The 22,042-nt window shown below is 36.6% G+C and overlaps 2 protein-coding genes and 1 long non-coding RNA gene across 5 annotated transcripts; 1 reads left to right on the plus strand and 2 right to left on the minus strand.

The window, feature by feature from the left end:
• Positions 1-1,176: 1,176 nt before the first annotated feature.
• On the minus strand, positions 1,177-4,991 carry LOC125478210. 2 transcript variants are annotated; one of them, XR_007259000.1, is made up of 4 exons: positions 4,609-4,991; positions 4,047-4,401; positions 2,559-2,631; positions 1,177-2,366 (listed from the first exon to the last, which is right to left on the minus strand). It is a non-coding gene; the product is annotated as an uncharacterized LOC125478210 (long non-coding RNA). The 2 variants fall into 2 exon arrangements; XR_007258999.1 differs by having other exon boundaries at positions 4,586-4,989.
• A 2,382-nt stretch (positions 4,992-7,373) lies between these two features.
• On the plus strand, positions 7,374-12,011 carry LOC125478207 (oligoribonuclease-like). 2 transcript variants are annotated; one of them, XM_048586063.1, is made up of 8 exons: positions 7,374-7,560; positions 8,171-8,302; positions 9,049-9,125; positions 9,773-9,854; positions 10,008-10,063; positions 10,564-10,650; positions 11,267-11,357; positions 11,487-11,736. In XM_048586063.1, the coding sequence occupies exons 1-8, from the start codon at positions 7,422-7,424 to the stop codon at positions 11,687-11,689; spliced, it is 867 nt and encodes a 288-aa protein (XP_048442020.1). In that variant the 5' UTR covers positions 7,374-7,421; the 3' UTR covers positions 11,690-11,736. The 2 variants fall into 2 exon arrangements, with proteins under 2 accessions (XP_048442020.1, XP_048442021.1); XM_048586064.1 differs by lacking the exon at positions 11,487-11,736 and adding an exon at positions 11,738-12,011 and having other exon boundaries at positions 7,388-7,578.
• A 1,315-nt stretch (positions 12,012-13,326) lies between these two features.
• LOC125478206 (MATH domain and coiled-coil domain-containing protein At3g58250-like) lies at positions 13,327-16,037 on the minus strand. The gene is made up of 3 exons (XM_048586062.1): positions 15,617-16,037; positions 15,365-15,522; positions 13,327-13,994 (listed from the first exon to the last, which is right to left on the minus strand). Exons 1-3 carry the CDS (start codon positions 15,739-15,741, stop codon positions 13,333-13,335), a joined length of 945 nt encoding a protein of 314 aa, XP_048442019.1. The 5' UTR covers positions 15,742-16,037; the 3' UTR covers positions 13,327-13,332.
• Between the last annotated feature and the right edge of the window lie 6,005 nt (positions 16,038-22,042).

A 22,042-nucleotide genomic window follows, 5' to 3' on the forward strand; every position in this document is an offset into this window, starting at 1 on the left:
GGCAAAGATTGCCGGAACTGGTAGTCTAAAATTAGACACCATGAGTAGTAATATATGTTTGTTTCAACTTTCAAGCAATGACATGCCTACTCAATGAAAAACCTAACCTAGATCAACATGTGACGATCTCACTGTTGACAACCATAGTGGCTTGAGTAATTTTCACAAACACTGAGGTGAACGCAAACGTTGAAAGTGATGGCGAATGGACGTCGAGTCATTTCCCCAACTGGGGCAAAGCACGTTGCACATGTATTTTCACAAAAGAGCGGTTGAGATTTAACTGAACGAGATTTAATTAAATTTCAACCATTCTTTGTCCTTTGGTGAGCAGGAGAGTAAAGCTCGGGCAAAGCTTAGTTCTTAAAATATTAACGAACGTTACAAACAGAGAGTTGGAATAGAGTGCAAGTATTTACTTCATACCAAAAATTCCATAGTCCAATTTAGAGCAGCTACTAACTTTGCCCTTCTCATCCGTAGAATCCTAGAGGAAGTTTTTATCCATCCTATCGAATTCATAACCTTGTCGTTAGGTGGTGACGGAAGCAAAATATTCAGTCATGAACCTAGCCCGCTGGATATCTTTTCCAGTACAATCCAATCTGAATGCATGCACATCTTTTTCTCGCGGTTCATATCAAAGAGAGTCAACTTCACGACAAAAGCTAACACTAACCCCTCCCATAACTAAGATCACTGTTGATATCTATCTTGTCCATCTTTGGCAAGTCTCTTGTTGTTGTCTCAAGATCTACTTGTGCAGCAATTAGGGCACTCCTCCGTCTCTTTAATTCTATCTCTATATCATCCACTTCTTCTCTCAGGCGTTTAGCTCGCTCTTCCACTTCCATAAACTGCTTCAAACCAAAGGCAAATTTAACATAAGGTTCCAGCCAAGCCAAGTCAAATTTGAAGGTCCGAACCTCTTCCCATAAAGAATGAAGATGCTCACAAGCATCCTTGTTCATATCCTTGGCCTTTGTGGTGTCTAAACATGACCCTTTCAAGTTTCAAATTTGAAGCTAATTGTGACACAATATGCATTAAACTTGGAGGTTAAAATAAGTCCTCCTAATTTAACCTTCAAGTTTAATGCATATTGTGTCACAATGTATATGTTCAACGTTAGATAGATTGTTATATACAAAAGATTTGATCAAGACATGCACAATCTTGATTATAATCTTGCAGACATAATTTTCATACAATTTTCAATCTTGCAACAACGTTCTGACACAAATTTTTAGGGTCTCATACAATACGATCAGAACCCACCAATAGATCGAAATAAAATTCATCATTCAACAAGGCAGTATTAAACTACCATTTAAAGCATTTGATGGTAAAAATATAATCATGCAGAAACCGAGTCAAACCGAGTCAAATAGATAGGCTTTGCGAAAACGGCGCAAAAACGTTGTTAGGCTTAGCAAAAACGAGCCAGTCAAAGTTTGGTCACGTTGCCCACCGCATTCCTCTGACCGAAAATGTATAACCAAGAACCAACTATTAGGCTAATGCCGTCCATAACCTAACTCATTGTCCATATTTTTCTGCTACCCGATCAAGATCTACCTCTGCATCAACTAGCTCAGTCCTTTGTCTTTTCAGTTCGGTCTCCAAAGCATCCACCTCTCCTCTCAATCACTCGCCCTGCCATTTCCCCAAATTTCTTCATACACAAAGCGGATTGAACATATGGCTCTAACGATGCCAAGTCAAATCTGAAAATCTCTAGCTCTTCCCATAAAAGCCGAAGGTTCTCGTTAGAGTCCTAACACGTCATATCCTTACCTTTTGTAGTCTTTAAAAAATGCAGGACTCTTCCCAAAGCTGTGAATGCACATTCAGTGAACTTACAACTCCTCTTTTGTTGGCACTTGATCAGTGAAGGATGCCATGAACAAACTTCCTCTAGTTGTGGGACAAAAGCTTTCTCTATCCAACCTAAACCCTTGAAATCAACGAGCTCGCTAGCTGGAAAAGCATAGGGTAGTTTTTCTTTCTCATGTTCCTTGACTAAAGTAGGGCCAGCAGGACTATCAATGCTAGTGTTAGTGCAATCTTTTAGAGAACTTGGTTTATCATGGGAGGGAAGCAGCTGGGTGATACTGAAGAGTCTCCAACTTGCACAGAATCTGTATTTGATGAATTCTTCGTACTTGTAGAAAAATCAGATGATCCTTCATCGTATTCATCATCCTCCTCACTTTCAGCTTCAAGGATTTTAACCTTTACTTCAATTATACATGTATCATTCACAAGATAGCCTGCACTGCGATCATGGAGCTTACTCAAAGGCATAAACGATCTGTATCCCAACGAACTCACTCCTGCCTTGAACTCTTTCTCATTACGAGTTTCTACAAATAAAAAAAAAAAAAAAATACCAAATTGATATCATAAAAAGGTTAATCAAGAATGAGTGAGTTTATCAACATGTAATAAAGAAAAGAAGATAAGGAAAGCCATCCTTTCTTGTTTTCCTTGTTTTTAAAACAAAGGGAGCCATATTAATATAAGAATTTCAGACAGTTGCAGAGGAAAATAATTACCAAGAAAACCATGGTTCAATAACCAAACTGATTGTTAGGAAGAAAAGAATATTGTTGCAGCATCTCAGCTTTTCTGTAGACCATTGAAATTTGTTAAGATTAAGAATTCAGGAACTGATATCGTCGAGAAAATGCACACAATATGACTTCAACATCTCATCGACATGGCTATAATGTTGAATCATTTATAGTTACCATTCCACTTTTACATAAGAAAGTATAACCATTAAAATAGTTCAAAGGGAAACAAAACCACCAGTTAACTAAAACTATACACCGATAGGGGCTAGATGATAATGTTTACTGAGTGACCTGATAAGATTCTACAGAAAAATTTCAAAATTGTTCAGATAAGGTATTAACTTATAAAAGTTAACCAAGAATAATGGGTACTTCAGACCAAAAAAAGAATAATAGGTGCAGATGCTCAGATGCAGGAACAAGTTTTAACATGCAGTTATACCAACTACATAGGCATCATGTCATGATGGCCGAATTACAGGTGGCTTCATTAGGTTACCAGAAGAATCAAGCTTACCTATTCTAACTGGTATATGAGTGCCTTATCCCAAAACAATATAATTATCAGACGAATTTTTTTTTTTTTTTTTTTATCAACAAAATGTCATGCAGCTAACAGTGTACCAATTGGTGAATTTAAGCTATATATTTGGTTCACGTTAAGAATATAGAAAATGGAAAACAGAAAGGCGAAAAGAGTAGTTTATTGTGATTAGCTATGTAGAGGAAATGAAGGGGAAAATAAAGACGAGAAAAAACATTGCTAAATGCCTTTATAGCACTCCCCATATGATAAATTGCAATCTATCAAGAGTCCAGAGTTCCTAAAAGGATGGCATAGATAAAGAGAGAAACAAACTGAACAATAAGAAATCCACTAGCTAGCTAACTAAAATCTACCTAAAGTAGAAAACCAGATCTCGCAAATATAACTAATGTACAAAAATTAAAACTTGAACCTAAACTCATTTTACAGCTGCTAACACATATCATTATAGAAGAGTGAGAATTACACCATCGAAGCTACAATTACACCATCGAGACCAAATGCTGTAATTGGTTGACTTATTTCTGTCAAGCATTGTCATCATAATATCTATTTAACGAATGATAAACAAATTAACAAAGATATAAATTGATACGATTTCAAAACATCATGGTACATTTAGAGAAAATTAGGACCCCATCATCTATTTTGAAAATCACTCTAAACCTGAACGGTGTTATGTGTGGTTCGCATATAAAAATTGTATAGGTAAAAAATGATTTCTCAAAACCTAAGTATCATTATACATAAGATTGCTACCACAAAGCCAACCTAAGGCCAATATTTAGAACATTTATAATAATAAAAAGAAAGTTACACTGTAAAAAATGAAATGAAGGGTAGGAATATAAAAGCATCAAGAATTGCATTCAACCAACATTAATTTTTTCACTAACACTGAACAGTAACTTAGAAAATACCTAGTGTTGTTGACTTATTTCTGTCAAGTTGATTAACCACAGTGAACTTGAATCGTGCACATCTACTCCACCTAGATGGCAATGTTGAAGCATCTGCAACAACCAAAAATATTGGCAGGCTGGCATCTCTGTTCTGTTGTGACCCTTTGGATATAAGAGGATCTGCCTGATCAAATCAAACCAAATTTATGTAATCCAAAAATAATAATACAAAGCAGAAAAACAAAATTTAAAGTCACGTATCTATATAGAAGATAACTCAAATACGTACTATTTAAAACCACCAATGATGAAAACGTCAAAGGAATGTTTCTTGCTCTTCAACTTAGAGAAGTTTTCGACTCTCCATGTGAATCTGCCAGATACAATATCTTCATCTTCCGAAGTAAACTCCATATATTATATACCCTCTCAATTAGGTTAAGATTATAAAATAAAGGTCAAGAAGGAAAGATACTGTCAAGTGTTGGATATTGGATAAGAATCAACAGCATCAGGAGCATGGCAGAGTAACCCTAGTCATTAATCGAGTGATTTACCATTTCAAGCCACGATCTCAGACCTTTTTCTTTAGTTTTCTGTTGTCGCCGAAAACCCTTAATTTCAGTCTGTAATTGTTGCAAACTTTGTTTCCTTCTTATGTTATACTGTTTGAACCGTCTTGTCTGCCCAGCTTGTATGTAGTTGTACCTTAGGGATCCAGCCCACCTTGAAGAACGGTAAAGGCGACATTGGTAAATGAAAAGCTTGGTTGTTGGAGCATGAGTACATGCTTGGTTGTTGGAGCATGAATACATGCTTTTAAATTATTTAAGGGGAATTTTATTGAATTCATGTAATTTCTTTCTACATCCAACTTATTCTATTCATTCATATTATTTTTTATTAAATAATTAATATCTCTTTAAACCCAAATTTATTACCTAAACTACCCTCTCAAACCCAATTCAAATATAAAGTTATCTTAACACTCATTCCTGTTATAAATAACATCCAATTGAATTTTCTTTTTTAAAGAGGTGTCATTTACCGCTCTATAATTGCACATGCCATATTGGACTAGCATTTCCATGTCTTCTTTTTCTTTTGTTTTTTTTTTCTTCTTTCTGCTACCAAACACATCCATAGACTTGGGATCCAAGAGATCCTTCCATAGACTTGAATTTGCCAAAGAATGACGGCCGCTAGTTAATGGTTAAGGTTGATGAGGTTGGGCAATCTTTATCTACACCAAGAATCAAGTCAATATGTCTTTGCAGTACTAATCAAAAGTCATTGCAATGGTGGTTTGGGATGCCGACAGACACCGTCAGAGAAAAACAAATGCAATATAATATAAAAAGTATGAAATTTAATCCAAAGAAGAAGTAAACGCAAAATATCCATAAATCGAGTCATACCTTAGTTGAAGGATTAAAAACTTCAAAATAACCATCCATCAATAGAAAAAGCTTTGTTTTTCTCTATTAGAGCTATTAGGGTTTTAGCCGGAATGAACGTAGGATAAAGAAAGGGTGATGATAGGGTTTAATTATAGTGTGTGGGTTTATTGATAAATTTGGTATTTGCAATAGGATAAAATAGACAATTAACATTTAAAATTTAAGTTGGGTGTAGAAAAAAGTTACATGAATTTAAATAAAATTTCCTATTATCTAATCATTTTTTTTTTTGTCAGAGCAAGCCTACAACAATAAAAGCCCTAAATCTGGAAGAGTGCAAACTTCACCACACAAGCTGCGCCGCCATCGCCGATATGTCACCACCACCCGCGGAAAAAACGCTCCCATAATCCTACCAAATAGTGCGAAACGCACTTTAACAATCACCAAACACCATAGGTCAGTGGTGAAGGATTGATGACGGGGAGAAACGTCAAGGCTAAAAGGGGGCATAAAACCCAAATCTAAGACAATAAGGAAAAAGTGCAAGGAAAGAAATGCAGGGAAATAGGGGTGGGCATAAAAACCGCCAAACCGCAAAAACGCATCGAACCGTAAGAAAAAAAACGAAAAAAACTATATTGACCGGAAAAGTCAACTTTGAGTGAAAAACCGAACCGAACCGTTCAAACCGGTTCCGGTTCCAATTTCGAATGACTAAGAACCGGCCGAACCGAACCGAACCGTTTTACTAATAATAAATAAATATATTATATACACACACATGTCATGGTATAATAAGGTTGAAAAATTGTGTACAAGAGCTGCTGCTTCTTGCTTGCTCTCTGAAGTCTGAAAACCTGCAATTTGCTTCATGATTTTTTTGTTTGTTGACTGATTGACCAGTGCATATGTATTTTAGTTGTCTCTTTTTGTTGACTTGGTGCCACTACCAAAGACATTTGCATTAAAAAAGATGTGTTGTATGCAACTTTATGTAATCAGTTTTAGAAGATGTATTTGAATGCATAATGATTTGGTGTTCAAATAATTTATTATTAGGAACCGTAAACCGGCAAGAACCGAATCGGAACCGGTGTAGACCGAACCGTAATGTTCTAGTAATAAATTTAAGTGGAACCGTACCGAATCGAACCGTTAATATATTTCGGTTCCGGTTCCAGTTTAGGGGTGGAACCGCACCGAACCGCACCGAACCGCACCGTGCCCACCCCTACAGGGAAATAAAGGGTAAGCAAAAGTGAAAAGGAAAAGAAAATAAGGAAATAAGAGGATGACCTTGCCAAGGAGAAAAAGGAGGATGGAGCTGGAAAGCAAATCCCACGGAAAACGGGGAAGGAAGGAAGAAAAAAACAGAGGGGGTAGGGTCAGAGAGATTGGTGGAGACCAAAACAACAGGCAAATATCCAAAATTAAAAAGTAAATGACGTTCCTTTAAGACCCTTCGCATACAAGGTGTTCTTTTCTCGAGTCTCACCCCTCTTTGATGGCGGCTTGGCCGTCTCAAACTCTCCTTTTCCTTTTTAACGTTCTATTTTTTTTTTTAATTTTCAAATAAACAAAAGAAATTTTGTTTTAAACGATAGTTTTGGTATATTCTTAAATATATTTGGGTGTCCAAAGAAATTTATATTTTGTAGGAGGTGGCTAAAGAAATTTGTAAATAAAGCCCAATTAGTGTTTTCCAGTGAAATTTTATCTGGGCCAGCATACTTTGGGTCCAATGACCGTTTTTGGTCTAAACAGACCAAATCGAAATCCGACCGATCAAAACTCGTTTGAATGTGTTTTTAAAATAACTGAAAATACTTTTAGTAAAATATTTTTAAAACCAATTATTAGTAAAATACAAGATTATCCTGAAAAATCACTTCCTAAAAAAAAGCATATAATTTATGCTTTTTGTAAAAGTCACTTTAAATACATTTAGAAGCCAAAAATATTTTTTCTGACAAACTTAAAATACATTCAAATGAGTTTAAAGTTTCAGAACCAAACCCAAGCAATCGTAATCAACAGAGACAGAGAAACAATGGAGTTCCTCGAAAATGCATTCTCTGCGCTGGAGATTGACGCCGAAAACGACGATCCAACTTCTTCTTCTTCCGATGGCACTAGAAAATCTTCAGGTTCATTCACTTTCATTCCATGTGTTAGGGTTTATTATTGAGCCTAAAAATGTGACACGGCTGGAGGGAAAGGCGTCTTTGAAGCTTATTGCTTGTTTACTTCTCCGGATTGATTGCTTATAAATTAAGCTTACTGCTTACTTGGTTAGTGGTGAAGTTTGGTGCTGATTTGGGCTGTAAACCACTTTTTGCTTTTGTATTGAGCTGGTTTCGACAATTTCCGGGGCTAAGTCCCACTAGGAAGTTTTCGTGATTACTATTTACTTTCATCTTCCCAGTATATTTGGATGCTGCATACTTCCAGTGAACAACCATTTTAGGCTCTTTTTCTTAATATTTCTCTAAAAAAAGTTCTTATTTTTTTAATGGATCCTGCAATTTTGATGAAGTATAAATTTTTTGTTTACAGACAAAAAAAAAATCTTTATTTTTTCTAAATGTAACCCACATTCATGATGGACTAGTCATTGGGCATATATAATAAGTAATTGCCATAATAATGATTTGCTTAGGTGAATATTTGTTGATAATCCTGCTATGTGGATTGAAAAATATGAGTATATTCATTTTGATGATGCATCTTTTGAGGCAGGCAATAGCAAGAAGAAAGTCAACGACTCTGATAACAAGTTGCTGGTAAATGAGAAGCAGAGTAAGAAAAATACAGAGATACCTCCAGAAGAGTGCAAAATGCCACTGATATGGATTGACTTGGAAATGACTGGTAAGGGTAATATTGCTTGGTATAATACAAAAATGCCTAACTAAATAACATTGATAATTTCTTCGCTACTCTTGGGAACTAATTCTGTGTGGAACTTTGTTGTATGGAGTATATACATGTTGCATGATGTTACTTATTTGAGTTTAGAGGGTCGTGGCAATGCCCGCAGAAAGACATAGCTCAGGTCCTTTACATATTCTCTTCTAATCTTCGTTTCACAGTTGGAAAGGGGGAGGTTTTGTTTCTGGGATGATATATGGGAGTAACCTAATCTGAGATTCTGAGGGGAAGGATGGGGAATCTGTGTATTTCTTATGGGAAAATGCTAGACTTTTGGCTTGGCAATTCTTTTGCTTCTTCTTCCAAACTTGGATTGGACGTTTCGGGTTTTTAGGCTTTCTGTTAGTAGTTGCCGGCTTCTTCCGTTTTATTGGATAGGTGTCTGTATTTCCTGCTAAGAATGTTCTGTTTCATGCAGGTTTAGGGCTATTTATATATAGACTACTGGTCCACCTTAATTGTACTTCTTAGTCTTTTTGATTATTAATGTACTCATTCTGTTTCCTTCCTTGAAAAGAAGACAAAGATACACATAAAATATGTAGGAATGCTGGGCAACGTACATTAAATCAAACTGACCTATTATTGTGCTGTCTGCTTTCACTTCACTTAATGATTTCTATGGTTAATTGCCCTAAATATGCGATGACACAAAAATATTCACTTTTATTTCCGTGGACGTGCAGGTTTAAATGTTGAAGTTGATCGAATACTGGAGATTGCTTGTATAATTACTGATGGAAGATTAACCAAATCAGTGGAGGTATTTTCAGCATTGTGCATTAATGTGTGGATCCTCTGTGTATTTCTATTTTTAGATTTTGCAGGTGTAGTCAACTACTCTGTGTTATCCCTGATTGCAATTTAAAAGATTGTATGAGAGTATTCATACATAATTACTTTATGCCGCATGTATCCCCTGCATTTATTATGTCCAATAAAAAAAAAAACAAAACAAAACAAAGATACACAGAATCAAAATGTTTGAAAGTGAAAATGAGATCAAAACATCTCAGATATGTTTCATTAAGTAGGTTTCAAAGGGCAGGTTTTAGTTTTTTTCAATCCTATAGAAGCTGTAGGAGTGATGCTCACTAGTAGTTTAATTATGACGGAAACCGTCAAAGGCTTTTTCATTCTCCCTTTGTCTTCCTTAAAGACTGGAAATAGGTTGTCTTCATCATTGGTTTTTTGTATTTTTTATTTTTAAATTTATTATCATATAATTCTGAAGAAGTTAAAGAAACAAAAACCTGATTGAGTCAAGGATGTTTGTTTGAAGGAATACGCTTAGATGTTATCCTTTTCCTTGATACTTATTATGATGCCTATCTGTTCTTTTATCATTTGGGCTCAATTCCTAATCTATTATTATTTTTTTCCCTACTTGTTACCCCTTTTATATTTCAGGGCCCTGATTTAGTTATCCACCAAACCAAGGAGTGTTTAGATAGAATGGGAGAATGGTGTCAAACACATCATGCAGCTAGTGGTAAGTAAGCAGGGTAATCCGACATCGTACTTCTTGGGAACATATGGTTAAACATTTGTCTTTATCGCCAAGCGTCATATCATACACAAGAATCTATTATCATTTTAGCGTATGGTGTAAGATTTTATGACTGACAAACTTTAATAATATTAGGGTTGGCAACAAAAGTGCTCAAAAGTTCGATTAGTGAAAGAGAAGCTGAACAGCAGGTGCGAAAGAACTCTTTTTACACATGAGCTATATTAATTTTGGTTGGCATAATTAATTATTATTCTGTCATTGGATGTCTGGGATTCTTTTAATCAATATTCGTTGTGATTTTAATAACTCGTGTTTAATCATAGGATTGAATAAAAAGAATTAAACCCTTTCAGTTGAATAATTGTTAGAGAATTCCACCTCTGAGTTTCTCGATGTCAAAATAACAAACAACCTGGAATCTTTGGTCATTTCCTCGTGTAGAGAAGACCAATTTGATACTCATTGTAATTTTCCTTATTTGTTTTGGATAACATAATTCCACAACCTAGTTTTGATGAACCACATAATTTAATTGTTATATATGGTAATCACCCTCTTTTCCCTTCAATTCTGACCTTTTTATACGTTCTAGTTCTGTTTAAGCAAATTTATTATTAATGATATATTATAGTCACATACTTCTTTCTTTATATTTCTTGGTAAGTAAATATGTGCTTGAATACTGCAGGTCATAGAATTTGTGAAGAGAAACATTGGAACATATCAACCTCTCCTAGCAGGAAATTCAATTTATGTAGATTTTGTGTTTTTGAAGGTAATTTGATTCATTTTTTCTGGATTTTTGTTTATGATTTACTTCAATTGCAAAAAATTCTAATACGGGAATGACTTATTTGTTAGTATTTGGTTATTAGTAATGCTTTGCAATTTATTTCATAAGCCGATAAACATGCGAGGACCCCACTGTGCCACACATCAATTTTGTTTTTGCATTAATGCCTGTTTTTCACTTATTTGGTTGTTTTTCTGTTATGTCAGAAGCAGGTAAGCTTATTGTATTAAGGGGAAACATGTGTAGCGGAGCTTGGAGTAAAAAACATGGAGTGTTGGTAAATAGGGACCAGGCCGTAGATATAGTTTTAATTGCAAACGAGGTTGTGGAGGTGAGATTAAAAGAACAAAAAGAAGGGAGGATTATTGAAGTTGATTTAGAAAAGTTCTATGACCATGTGGGTTATGGTTTTGTTGATTTTTGTTTGGAGCAATAAGGTTTACGGGGCTTTTGGAGGAAATGGAGAAAAACGAAAGGGTGTAATTGTGTCTATTTAGAAAGATGTCACACCTATGTTTTTCTCATTTTGTTACCGTACTTAGATATAAATATAATCAGCTTGGTTGGAGTTCTTTTAACTGGCTTTTTTTTCTGGCAGAAGTACATGCCGGATCTGGCTAGCCTTTTCTCCCATGTACTAGTGGATGTTAGCAGTATTAAAGCTCTATGCATTCGCTGGTATCCTAGAGGTAAAAATACTTACATAACCTGGTATACTCTGTAATTTTTCTCTACCACTTAAAGGCACACTATTTATTTATTATGAATTAAAACATCCATCCCTCGGTGACCTCAGTCTATGTTGTTGGCCACGCCAGTGACTTCCCTTCCCATTGGCCCGGCATGGTGGTTAGGTCTTGGTGGTTGTGTGGTTTCTTATTGGAGTAGGATTCTCTCCCCTTTCATTCCCCTCCCTTCCAGTCTCCTCTCTCTCTCTCTCTCTCTCTCTCTCTCTCTCTCTCAGAAACACAGGATGTTGACGTGGTTTAATCGTGAGCATTCAAATAGGAGGTATTCCTGAGTGAATTTACTTGTGACAAGCATTGACTAACATGGTTGTTTAGCGCAGATAATAAGAAAGCCCCTTGTAAAGAAAATAAACACAGAGCCTTGGATGATATCAGAGAAAGCATCAAAGAACTCAAATACTACAAGGAGAATATATTCAAAGGATTCAGAAAGTGATTCAAGGAGGCTACTTCATTACCAGCAGTTTGTGTATTACTATTATAATTATGCATTATAATTAAACAATAGAGTGATTTGTATTGGGATTCCATCGTTGTTACGCAAACCCGTCAAGTTATATATTTATATCCAACTTAGATGCTGGTTGTTTTTAATCTTAAATTTCAATAGACCTTGGTTTTAATCTTGTACATTTTTTCAAAAAATACTTCCTGAAACTGACGTCCAAGTTTTCCAGATTCTGAGCACTATCTTGCAGGGGTATCAGGGTATGGTTTGGAATGGATTGGTTTTGCCTCCAATTTGCAACAGAATCAATTACAACTGAATGCATTGGTTCGGTTTGGGTACAACACAAATCACTGCGGAAAACGAATCAAACCAAATTAGTTCTTTATTTTTTGGGCAAATGGTTCGGTTTCATCTGGGCGTTTGGGGCCTTAAATTGCAATTTTGTATACTTTTGTAATTGTCCAACTTTGTTAGTTCAATAACATAGAAATAAAAATAAAGAATGAAATGGGATTCGCATTACCGGTAACCGCAAGAGAGAAGTCGTGAATTGAACTCATTTTCTTTCATTCTTTTTATTTTTTTTTGGTTGACAACGGGGCGTAAGCTTGAAAGAAAAGGAAGATTACATTAGAATATCATAAAGCCACGAGACTCCAGCTATATCTGCAACTAGCAATCGATAAGTAAATGTGCTTAAATGGTTTTTAGTTAAATTCTAGTATAACCGGTAGCCAAAAAACCTGGTAGAGGATTCAAATTCTTCGTAAATGTGCAATTAACCATCCCGTCCAATATAAATCAGTACAATTGTGATAATGCGAGGAAAAAGTCCCACATTGTTGAGGGACCAAACCATGCAAGGTTACTCATCTACTCATCATATAGCCAATTGATTTTATGCTAGAATCCCAACTTTCATCATGATCAGAGCAGGTTGGCCCACACATAAAGCCCAACGGCGGCAAGTCAGTGAGATCTTCTTGTTTATATTGTCCACATGCTAGACTTGAAAATTCGTCACACGTGAGAATGTGAGGACAAAGTCTCACATCGGCAAGGGACCAAACTGGGCAAGTACTTATAAGAGGTTGAACTACTCCCCATGTTACCAATTGATTTTACGGTGAAACCTCAACTTTCTTCAACAATCATCACTGTGAACACTGGTTTGTCATCCCTTGCTGGTTATTCTCTATTCTAAAACACCACCATCCATTTTTTATCCGAAGAACCCGAACAACAATTTCCTTTCGTCATCTTTTTGCGAGTATTTCACGTTTGAAAAGAACACGACATGAAACAGTCCCCAGACAAGCAAACGAAAATATGGTACAATTTAAATTCAGAGCTAGATTTGTTTTAAACTTCATAGCACTCCAAGTTCTACTACATATTTGCATGCACTGCATAAATTTGTCTGAGGGATCATTATTATATATCTGAGAGAAATTCTACCGTAAATTAAGCTAACGGATAGCCTAGCTCACTATCCATATCTATCTTGCTGAAGTACTCTTCTTCTGCCTCTGCCAAATTTCTTTTTGCTACCTCAAGCTCGGCTTCTGCGTCCGCTAAGATAGCCCGACGCGTCTTTATTTCGTTCTCCAAAACATCGACATCTTCTTTCAGTCTATTCACTATTCCTACCTTCTTCATCATGCCAAAAACAGATAGAACATGAGGCTTCAGCCAAGCCAAGTCAAATTTGAAAGCTTCAAGCTCCTCCCATAACAGTTGAAGACGTTGACAAGCATCAGCGTTCATATCCTTGGCCTTTGTAGTCTTCAGAAAATGCAAGACTCGGCCCAGAGCTGTGAATGCACATTGAACAAACGTACGACTCCTCTTCATCTGGCACTCAATCAAAGAAGGATACGACGAACAAACTTCCTCCAACAATGGAACAAAATTTTTCCCTATTCGCACTAAACCCCTGAAATCCATAAGCTCACCAGTTTCTTGGTCTTCTAAAATTTTAATACCGTTACGAACTGAAACTTCAACTTCAACAACACATACATCATTCACCAGGTACCCCGTATCATGGCGATGAAGCTCACTTAGAGGAATGAATGATGTAAGGCCCCAGTCAGCTGTGCTTGCCGTAAACGTATGTTCCAAGTCTGTAAAATCAGAAGTATATATATCAACGATCACAAAAACATTAATCAAGAATCAAGCATATGAATAACTAATGTATCCATATAAAAGATAGAAGAGGCCATTTGGATTGTATGTTCTAATGGATCAACTGAATAGGTAAGAAAAGCACAGTTCAAAGAGATACGAAACAAATGTTCAATTAACCAACTTTAGTCAATTGAGCTATCGACCGTACGTAGTATACTTTCCAACACTAACTAACTACCTTCAGCTGGGGCATAGACTTAAGGTATGTTTAACATCAACAGTCTCCACACAAATGTAACTCTTCAAATACCAGTTTGTTAACTTATGCAGCAATTTGAAAGAGTAAATTTTGATACTTTACAATTTTGTTCTCCAACAGGCTCTATAAAATTTAATATTATATTATGTACTATCTAATATGAAACAAGTTGGTTCCACATTTTGTTGTTGTTATGGGATTAATTAATGGAGATGGTGAGAAAAGAACACATTACCATATTAAAATGAATGTTTGAAGGCTTGGTTAGAAACTCTTATTTGAAGAATGAATTTAGCTACTCTTGGAGCAAGAAAATCCTATGTGGCTCTACATATGTAGTTCAAAACATGAATTTAATAACTCTTGGAGATGCTCGTGTGCCTACTTCACTACGACAATATGGATGATCAGCAATGAGTGAATACAAACAATCTTATACTGGCAAACAAATTCCCAACTACATGTACATACACATACATATGTATAATATATATCATTACGATAAGGGGAAACACATTTTTTCACATATTTTGGCACCTGTTTAGTAGGGCCCACTTCGTAATTTATATCAACGATCCGAACCGTCAATCTTTTAGGTCTACTTTCAAAAATCATAGCTACCAAAAATCATTCAAATCCAAAACCATATGACCATTGGATTAATGTTGGTCATTCTAGTTTTTCTTTGCAAAACAATGTCTGTCCATTTTATTAACCACAAAAGAATGCCTTAATAAGTTTGGATTACTCTTAATTTTTTTCAAGGTTGATCAATGAATGATGAATTGAATATAGATGGTTCGCATTATTGAAATACATTATGAAGTGAGCCCCACAAAATGAGTGCAAAAATGTGTGAAAAAATGGTGTTGCCCCTTTTTCTTGCTGTGACCCTAGGTCTCATGTACAGTTTCCCTTCCAAGTGTAGCACATATCCAACACAAACAATGGCAAGGCTATATAGTAAGAAGTACAAAAGAAACTAAAAGTAGGGGGAAGGCAAAGAATCGCTAAATTCTATTTACCAAACTTTTCCTTGAGTAAATGGCAAGCCCATTAGGTAAAAATTCGAATTGCGACTAATATGATCAGTAGAGAAGATACCCTTTGTTATTGACTTGTTGGTATCAAATTGATCAACGAGGGTGAGCTTGAACTTTGTATATCTGTTCCACCCATATGGTAATGTTGAAGCCTCTGCAGCATCCAAATACACAGACAAGCAATCGACGTTGTTTCCCCCTGCATATATAAGCATCCGCCTGCAGATCAAACCAGTAAACCCTAAACCCACCTACAAATTATATATTATACCATAAAAAATTAAGCTTGTAAATACAAGATACCCAAGTGCACCATTTATAACCACCAATGACGAAAACTTCAGAGTAATGCTGGTACTTTTTCAACTTAGAAAAATTGTCAATTCTCCAGGTGAATGTTCCAGACACAAGGTCCTCCTCTTCCACCTTCTTGATCATTCTATATATACCAAGCTCATCAAATAAATAAGTAAATAACTAAACGGATATAATATATAAATACAAATAAGGAGACTAAAGCCGATACTTAGTTAACAGAGACTACGTACTTACCTTGCAACTAACGAATGTGTCATGAGTCTCGACTCTCGAGAGATATTAACACAGGGAGAGGGAGAGAGATTGTCTTGATAAAAGCGGTGAAAAAAAAAAAAAATAGAATTTGACACACCTAATATACTTCGCTAAGTCCTTGTTGTAAGTCATGAAAAAACCCTAGGCTGTCCACAGGTGGGCTCAAAATTTTGATTTAGAAATTTTATTTGAACCCAAATAACTTATTTCTACACCTAAGTTTATTCATTATATTTATATTATTTTTAATTAAACTATCAATATCTCTTTAAACCCATATTTATTACTTAAACTATCCTCACAAACTCAATTCAATATGTAAATTTATCTTTACACCCATGCTATTAACTTATTGAATTGTTTAGATCAAACCTCATCCCTTGCTGGTTATTTTTTTTTAGCGTCAAAAATAGAATTATAGAAGTCAACATGGTGATAGGACAAGAACTCATCAATGTGATTGGTACAAATCCACCTCAAGTTGGGTTGGGTAGGAGTCTACAAGAGAAATTTTGGGAAGATCTTGGAGAATTGGTCCAAGGAATCTCGTAGACGGAGAAGGTATTCACAGGAGGAGATTTAAATGGACATGTGGGCAAGGAGATAGACAACTACATAGGTGTGCTGCATTTGGAGAGAAACGAGGAGGGAAAAACCATTTTGGATTTTACAATGGCATACGATCTCTTTCTAGAAGAGCACATGGCCATCTACAAGAGTGGGTCGTCAAAAACACAAATAGATTTCTTTTTAAGGGGGAAAGGGGATCATATAATTTGTAAGGAGTGCAAAGTTATACTGGGAGAGAATCTGGCTTACCAATATGTCTGTTGGTGATGGATATACATATCAAAAGAGATAGAAGAAAGAACAAGACCTTGAAGTGTCCAAGAACTAGATGGTGGAATCAAAAGGGGAAAAACAAGTCACTTTCAAAGAGAAAGTACTTGCCTATGCATTTAGGATATAGAGGGGAATGTTAGCCAAATGTGGATTCCATGGCTACTGTATCCGAAAAGTTGCAGAAAGTGTATTAGGAGAGTCCAAGGGTTTTGTTCCACATCAAAAGGAATCTTGGTGGTGGAAGGAGGATGTACAATAAAATGTTAAGGCTAAGAAGGAATATTGTAAAGTCTTATACAAGGATATAACCAATGAAAACCATGAGAGGTATAAAATAGCGAAGAAGAAGAAAGTCGTGAGAAAAGCGAACGGATTTTGACGATATGTATAAGCGATTGGATACCAAAGAAGGAGAGTTGGATATCTATAAACTGGCTAGAGTAAAGGGAAAGGATGACAAGAGACTTGAACTAAGTGAGGTGCATCAAGGATGAGAAAGGAAATGTTTTAGCTATGAAGAACACGGTTAAAGACAGAAGGAGAGATTAGTTTCATAATCTTTTCAATGAAAGACACGAAATGAGTACTTCTTTGGGTGAAGTGGTTGCACCTTTTGAAAAAAATGAAGCAATGAAAAACAGTGGGTCTCAACAGTATTCGAAGTGTAGAAGGTCTTGAGAGAGACAAGTATAACATGACTCATAAACCTTTCAATAAGAATTTGAAAATAAAGATGCCAACTTAATGGCGAAAAAACACTTTGGTGCCTAACTACAAGTATAAGGCAACATACAAAATTGCATGAACTATAAGGGTATTAAGTTAATGAGTCATACAATGAAGTTATGGGAGATAGTAATTGAGTATAAACTAAGGCAAGAGACACGAGTATCTAACAATCACTTCGAGTTCATGCCAGAGCACTCAATTATAAGGAGATCGATGGAACGATATAGAGACATGTAAAAGGATTTGCACATGGTCTTTATAGATTTTAAAAAAAGCATATGATAGGGTCCTAGAGAAATTCTTTGGAGGATTCTAAAAGAAGAAAAGAGTATGAGTAACATATATCCAAGCAATAAAGGATATGTATGATGGAGTAAGGACTGCAGTAAGAACTTATTAAGAACAAACTGTCTGTTTTCCCGTTAGTATAAGGTTACATCAAGGATCAGCTTTAATTTCTTACCCTTTTGAATACTTTAGCAGATGATATAGTGTTGATAGATGAGACGCATGAAGGAGTAAATGAGAAACTTAACCTTTAGAGGAAGTGTTGGAATATGAAACTCTTCGCCTAAGTAGGTCAAAGATAAAGTCTATGGAGTGCAAATCAGTGCAAATGAAGGTTCGGTGAGATAAGGGTGAACATTGGAGATCAAGAAATACCAAAGAGTGAACATGTTCGTTATCTTATATCTATCTTGCAAAAGAACAGAGAATTGGATGGAAATCTCAACCATAGAATACAAGTTGGATGGATGAAGTGGAAGAGTGCATCGAGTGTGTTGTGTGACCGTTATATTACACTAAAACTTAAGGAAAATTTTATAGGACGATAATAAGGTCATCAATGCTTTATGGCACATAACGTTGGGCGGTCAAGTATCAACCCATGCAAAACCAAGAGTATAATGGAGATGAGAATGCTTCTTTGAATGTGTAGGCACATGAGAAAAGACATGATTAATAATAAGGATATTTGAGGTAAAGTAGGAGTAGCTACAATTGAAGATAAGATGAGAGAAAACCGGTTAAGGTGGTTTGGACATGTGAAACGAAGACTTATAGATACTCTTATAAGAAAATGCGATTATGAGACAAAAGCTCAGGGGAAAAAGGGTAGAGGAAGGTCTATGAAGACTTGGGTGGAGACCTTAAGAAAATATATAGAGTACTTGGGCCTAACAGAAGACTTGGCGTAAAACCTAGCGCAGTGGCGTTTTAAGATTCATACAACTGATCCCACTTAGTGGGACAAGGCTTTGTTGTTGTTGTTTTTATTTATTTATTTGTTTTTTGGATAACCTGGCTGTACGAGGGAAATTTATTGATATGAAAAAAAGTTACACCTAGTCAAGGGAGACATAAACCATACCCCTCATAATGCAAGAAAAACAAAATACATGAAAAGAGGGGGTGGGGGGCATACATCCAGCACCAACAGGCGATGTTGGTTAGTTGGGCTAACTTTGCAATCCTTACAACTTATACGATCCCCCTTCTCATGAAAAGAAATTTATTTGTGTTTCTGATGACCACTATTTTCTCTTGTTAAAAAAAGTATTGTCTAGAAAGAGATTGTATGCCATTGTGAAATTCAAAATGGCTTCCCTTTCCTTGTTTCTCTCTCCAAAACCATGGGAAGCTCTATAGTTGTCTGTCTCCTTACTCACATGTCCATTTAAATCTTCTCATGTGAGTACCTTTTCTGTCTGAGAGATTCATTTGACCAATTCTTCCAGATCTTCCTAAAGTTTCTCCTTCAGACTCCTATCCAACTCAACTTGAGATGGATATGCATTAATCACATTGATGAATTCTCCTATCACAATATTAATTACTATAATCCTATCATTGACCTTCTTAACATCTACAGCATTTAGTGTGGAGAAATTGGAACAATTCCTTTGAACATGAACATTTAGTGTGGAGAAATTGGAGCAATTCCTTGGACCAATTTTATTAAAATAAATAATTTTTGGGTAAATCTCAGTTTACTACCCTCATGTTTCGTGGTTTTCAACATTTAGTACACGAAATTTTTTTCGTCTCAGAGTCATACCTAAAGTGATAATTTTGGGACAGTCTCATACATCCGTTAGTCTGGCTATTAAGTCTGCCATTAACTGATGACTTGGCGCCTATGTGGACAATGATTGGGTATCACGTGTCATTTAGGGTTCACGTGGAATTTATTTATTTATTTTCCAGGAGAAAGGGTTCAAATAAAAAAAAAAAAAAAAAAAAAAAAAGATCAAAATTCAAAATTCAAAATTGTATCTCATCCATCCTTCCCTCCTATTCTCTTACCTAACCTCCCTGCGGCGGGAACCGTAGCCACACATCCTTTAATCAACAAACCAAACCTCCAATTTCTCTGATACAAAACCTAGCCATGCCGCTGCCGACAGAGCTCCGATTGAAGTCTAGTGGTGACCGTCATGGAAATGCAATAGCGTAGTTCCTCGGCCACACACGATGGGTTTTTTAATTTTTTTTTTTGCTTTTTGGTTGGGATCGGGTGACTGTCTTCTTCCTTGGCCACACACACCCACACTTATCCTCACTCTTCCTCTCAGACCATCCTTATTCTGATTCCTTAACCCACAAAACCCGGCGTTTCGTTTCGTCAAGGATCAAGGAAGCCGACCTGCTCGGCTTACTCTTTGCCACAGTCCCGTTCTGGCTGCCCCAATTCCCCAACACCTCATCAGGATCGAAATCCCTGACCTCGAACTCATTAGACATGGTGTCGTTCTCATCGACGATGCCGAACCTCTAGACCACATTAGGCGACAACAAAGAAGGATGAGGCGGAGATGGAGGAGGCGAAAACAGTAGAGGTAGAGCTACGGTTTCGTTTATGAGGGTAGAGAGGTTGAAAGGCTTGTCTAAATTTGGCGAGACAGAGACGGTGGAGCGTGCTCGACGCGTGGTGGTGATGCGACTCTAAGCTATTGAGCTTTTAGGCCCATCCATACCTCAAATCCTAGTTATCTTTAAGTATATTTAAACTTTTTTATGATGAAAAAAGACTATGAATGAAGATATGAATTTCCTTTGATTTCCTTTTCCATTTCCTGCATTTACTTTCTTGCAATTTTCCTTTTACCATGTCTGATCCTATCAATTGGTACCAGAGCCAGAGATCCACCGCGGCTCTGTGGTTTGGACCCGTCGATCCCACACTTCCAGCGCCGTGGACGAGTGTGATTGATGATTCCGGTGGTATGGTGTTCTATTGGAATCCAGAAACCAATGTTTCTCAGTATGAACATCCAAAACCACCTCCACAATGTTTCTCAGTATGAACATCCAAAACCACCTCCACCTCATCCTCCTCCCGATCAATACCACATTCCATTCGAGTATAAACCCACCTTTCCTTCTTCTGATCCTACCTATCTACCACCAGATTACCAAGCCTCATATATGCCTGAGCTTCACGTAGCTCCTTCATATACCAGTCCCATTTTCCTCCCGCACCCTGCACCACCTTCTGTTATGTATTCGGACTCCATCGATGTCCCTCCAATCCCTCATTTCTACGCCACAAACCCTAATTTTCACTATCCCCAAATTTACTCCCCATCGTCATATGAACAAAATTCGTGGGTTTTCGATTCCGAGAACCGTCTACGATTTAATGACCCCCATCAGGGATCTCCTTACGAACTCGACTTGGGTCCCGATTCGAAAGTGCATACAGCTCCTACAGCAGGAAATGTCTTCAGCATGGTCAGAGGTGTTCGCCACACATCTCCAAAAACGTCGCTTAAATCGGCTCGAGCAAAGCATAAACTTGCAATTTCAATTTGATGTTCTCAGTCTTGTCGGAGATCAACCTTGGGTTCCCCATGCAATCCAGATGTTTGATGGAATGCCAAAAAGAAGAATTAAGGACCCAATGCCTAATTTTCTCACCTTGGACCTTATGGAACAATTTAAGTCTGGTTTGGCTATTAATGAGTATACAAGCTGTGCTTTGAGAGCTTTAAGGGCAATACGAATGTTGAGGTTTCCATTTGATGAGGGAGGGGTTCTACGACAACTACAGATTGTCAAGTATGTATTTAGGCAACTGTGTCAGTTGACAGAAACAAGTATTAAAATTGTTTCGGATCAATTGAGCATTGTGGACATTACACTTTTGTCTCCTGTAAGTCTAGAGCTCTCTCTCTTGGCTTTCGAACGGAGCAATTTACATATTACAAGACCACCAATCTTGATTCTTACAGCAGTGTTTCTGCCCTTTGAAGATTTTTCTATTATTTGTAGACATTTCCAAATAGTCTCGAGCAAGGAAAATATGGTGTACCACTTCAAGCCAGTTGAGAAATTCATGGAAATATTTGAGAACGTGTGGATAAGCTGGATAACACAACTTATTGGTATGCATCACACAGGTGCGCTGAACATGGAATCTCTCATGAAGTTACAGAGGCTTTTACCATTCACAGGAGTTATGTTTAAGTACATGAATCCAATGGCAGCCGCCTATATTAGTTCTGAAAATCAAAGACATGTTTTTCTTATCTTTCGTATTGAATTCATTGTTTTGAGAACTGCTTCTGACAAGTATTGGGATAGTGAGGAA

Source organism: the organism of the source record quoted next, unplaced genomic scaffold (assembly GCF_019419815.1).
Source record: "Pyrus x bretschneideri cultivar Hongxiangsu unplaced genomic scaffold, Pyrus_bretschneideri_v1 Contig24, whole genome shotgun sequence".
Taxonomy (NCBI): Eukaryota; Viridiplantae; Streptophyta; class Magnoliopsida; order Rosales; family Rosaceae; genus Pyrus; species Pyrus x bretschneideri.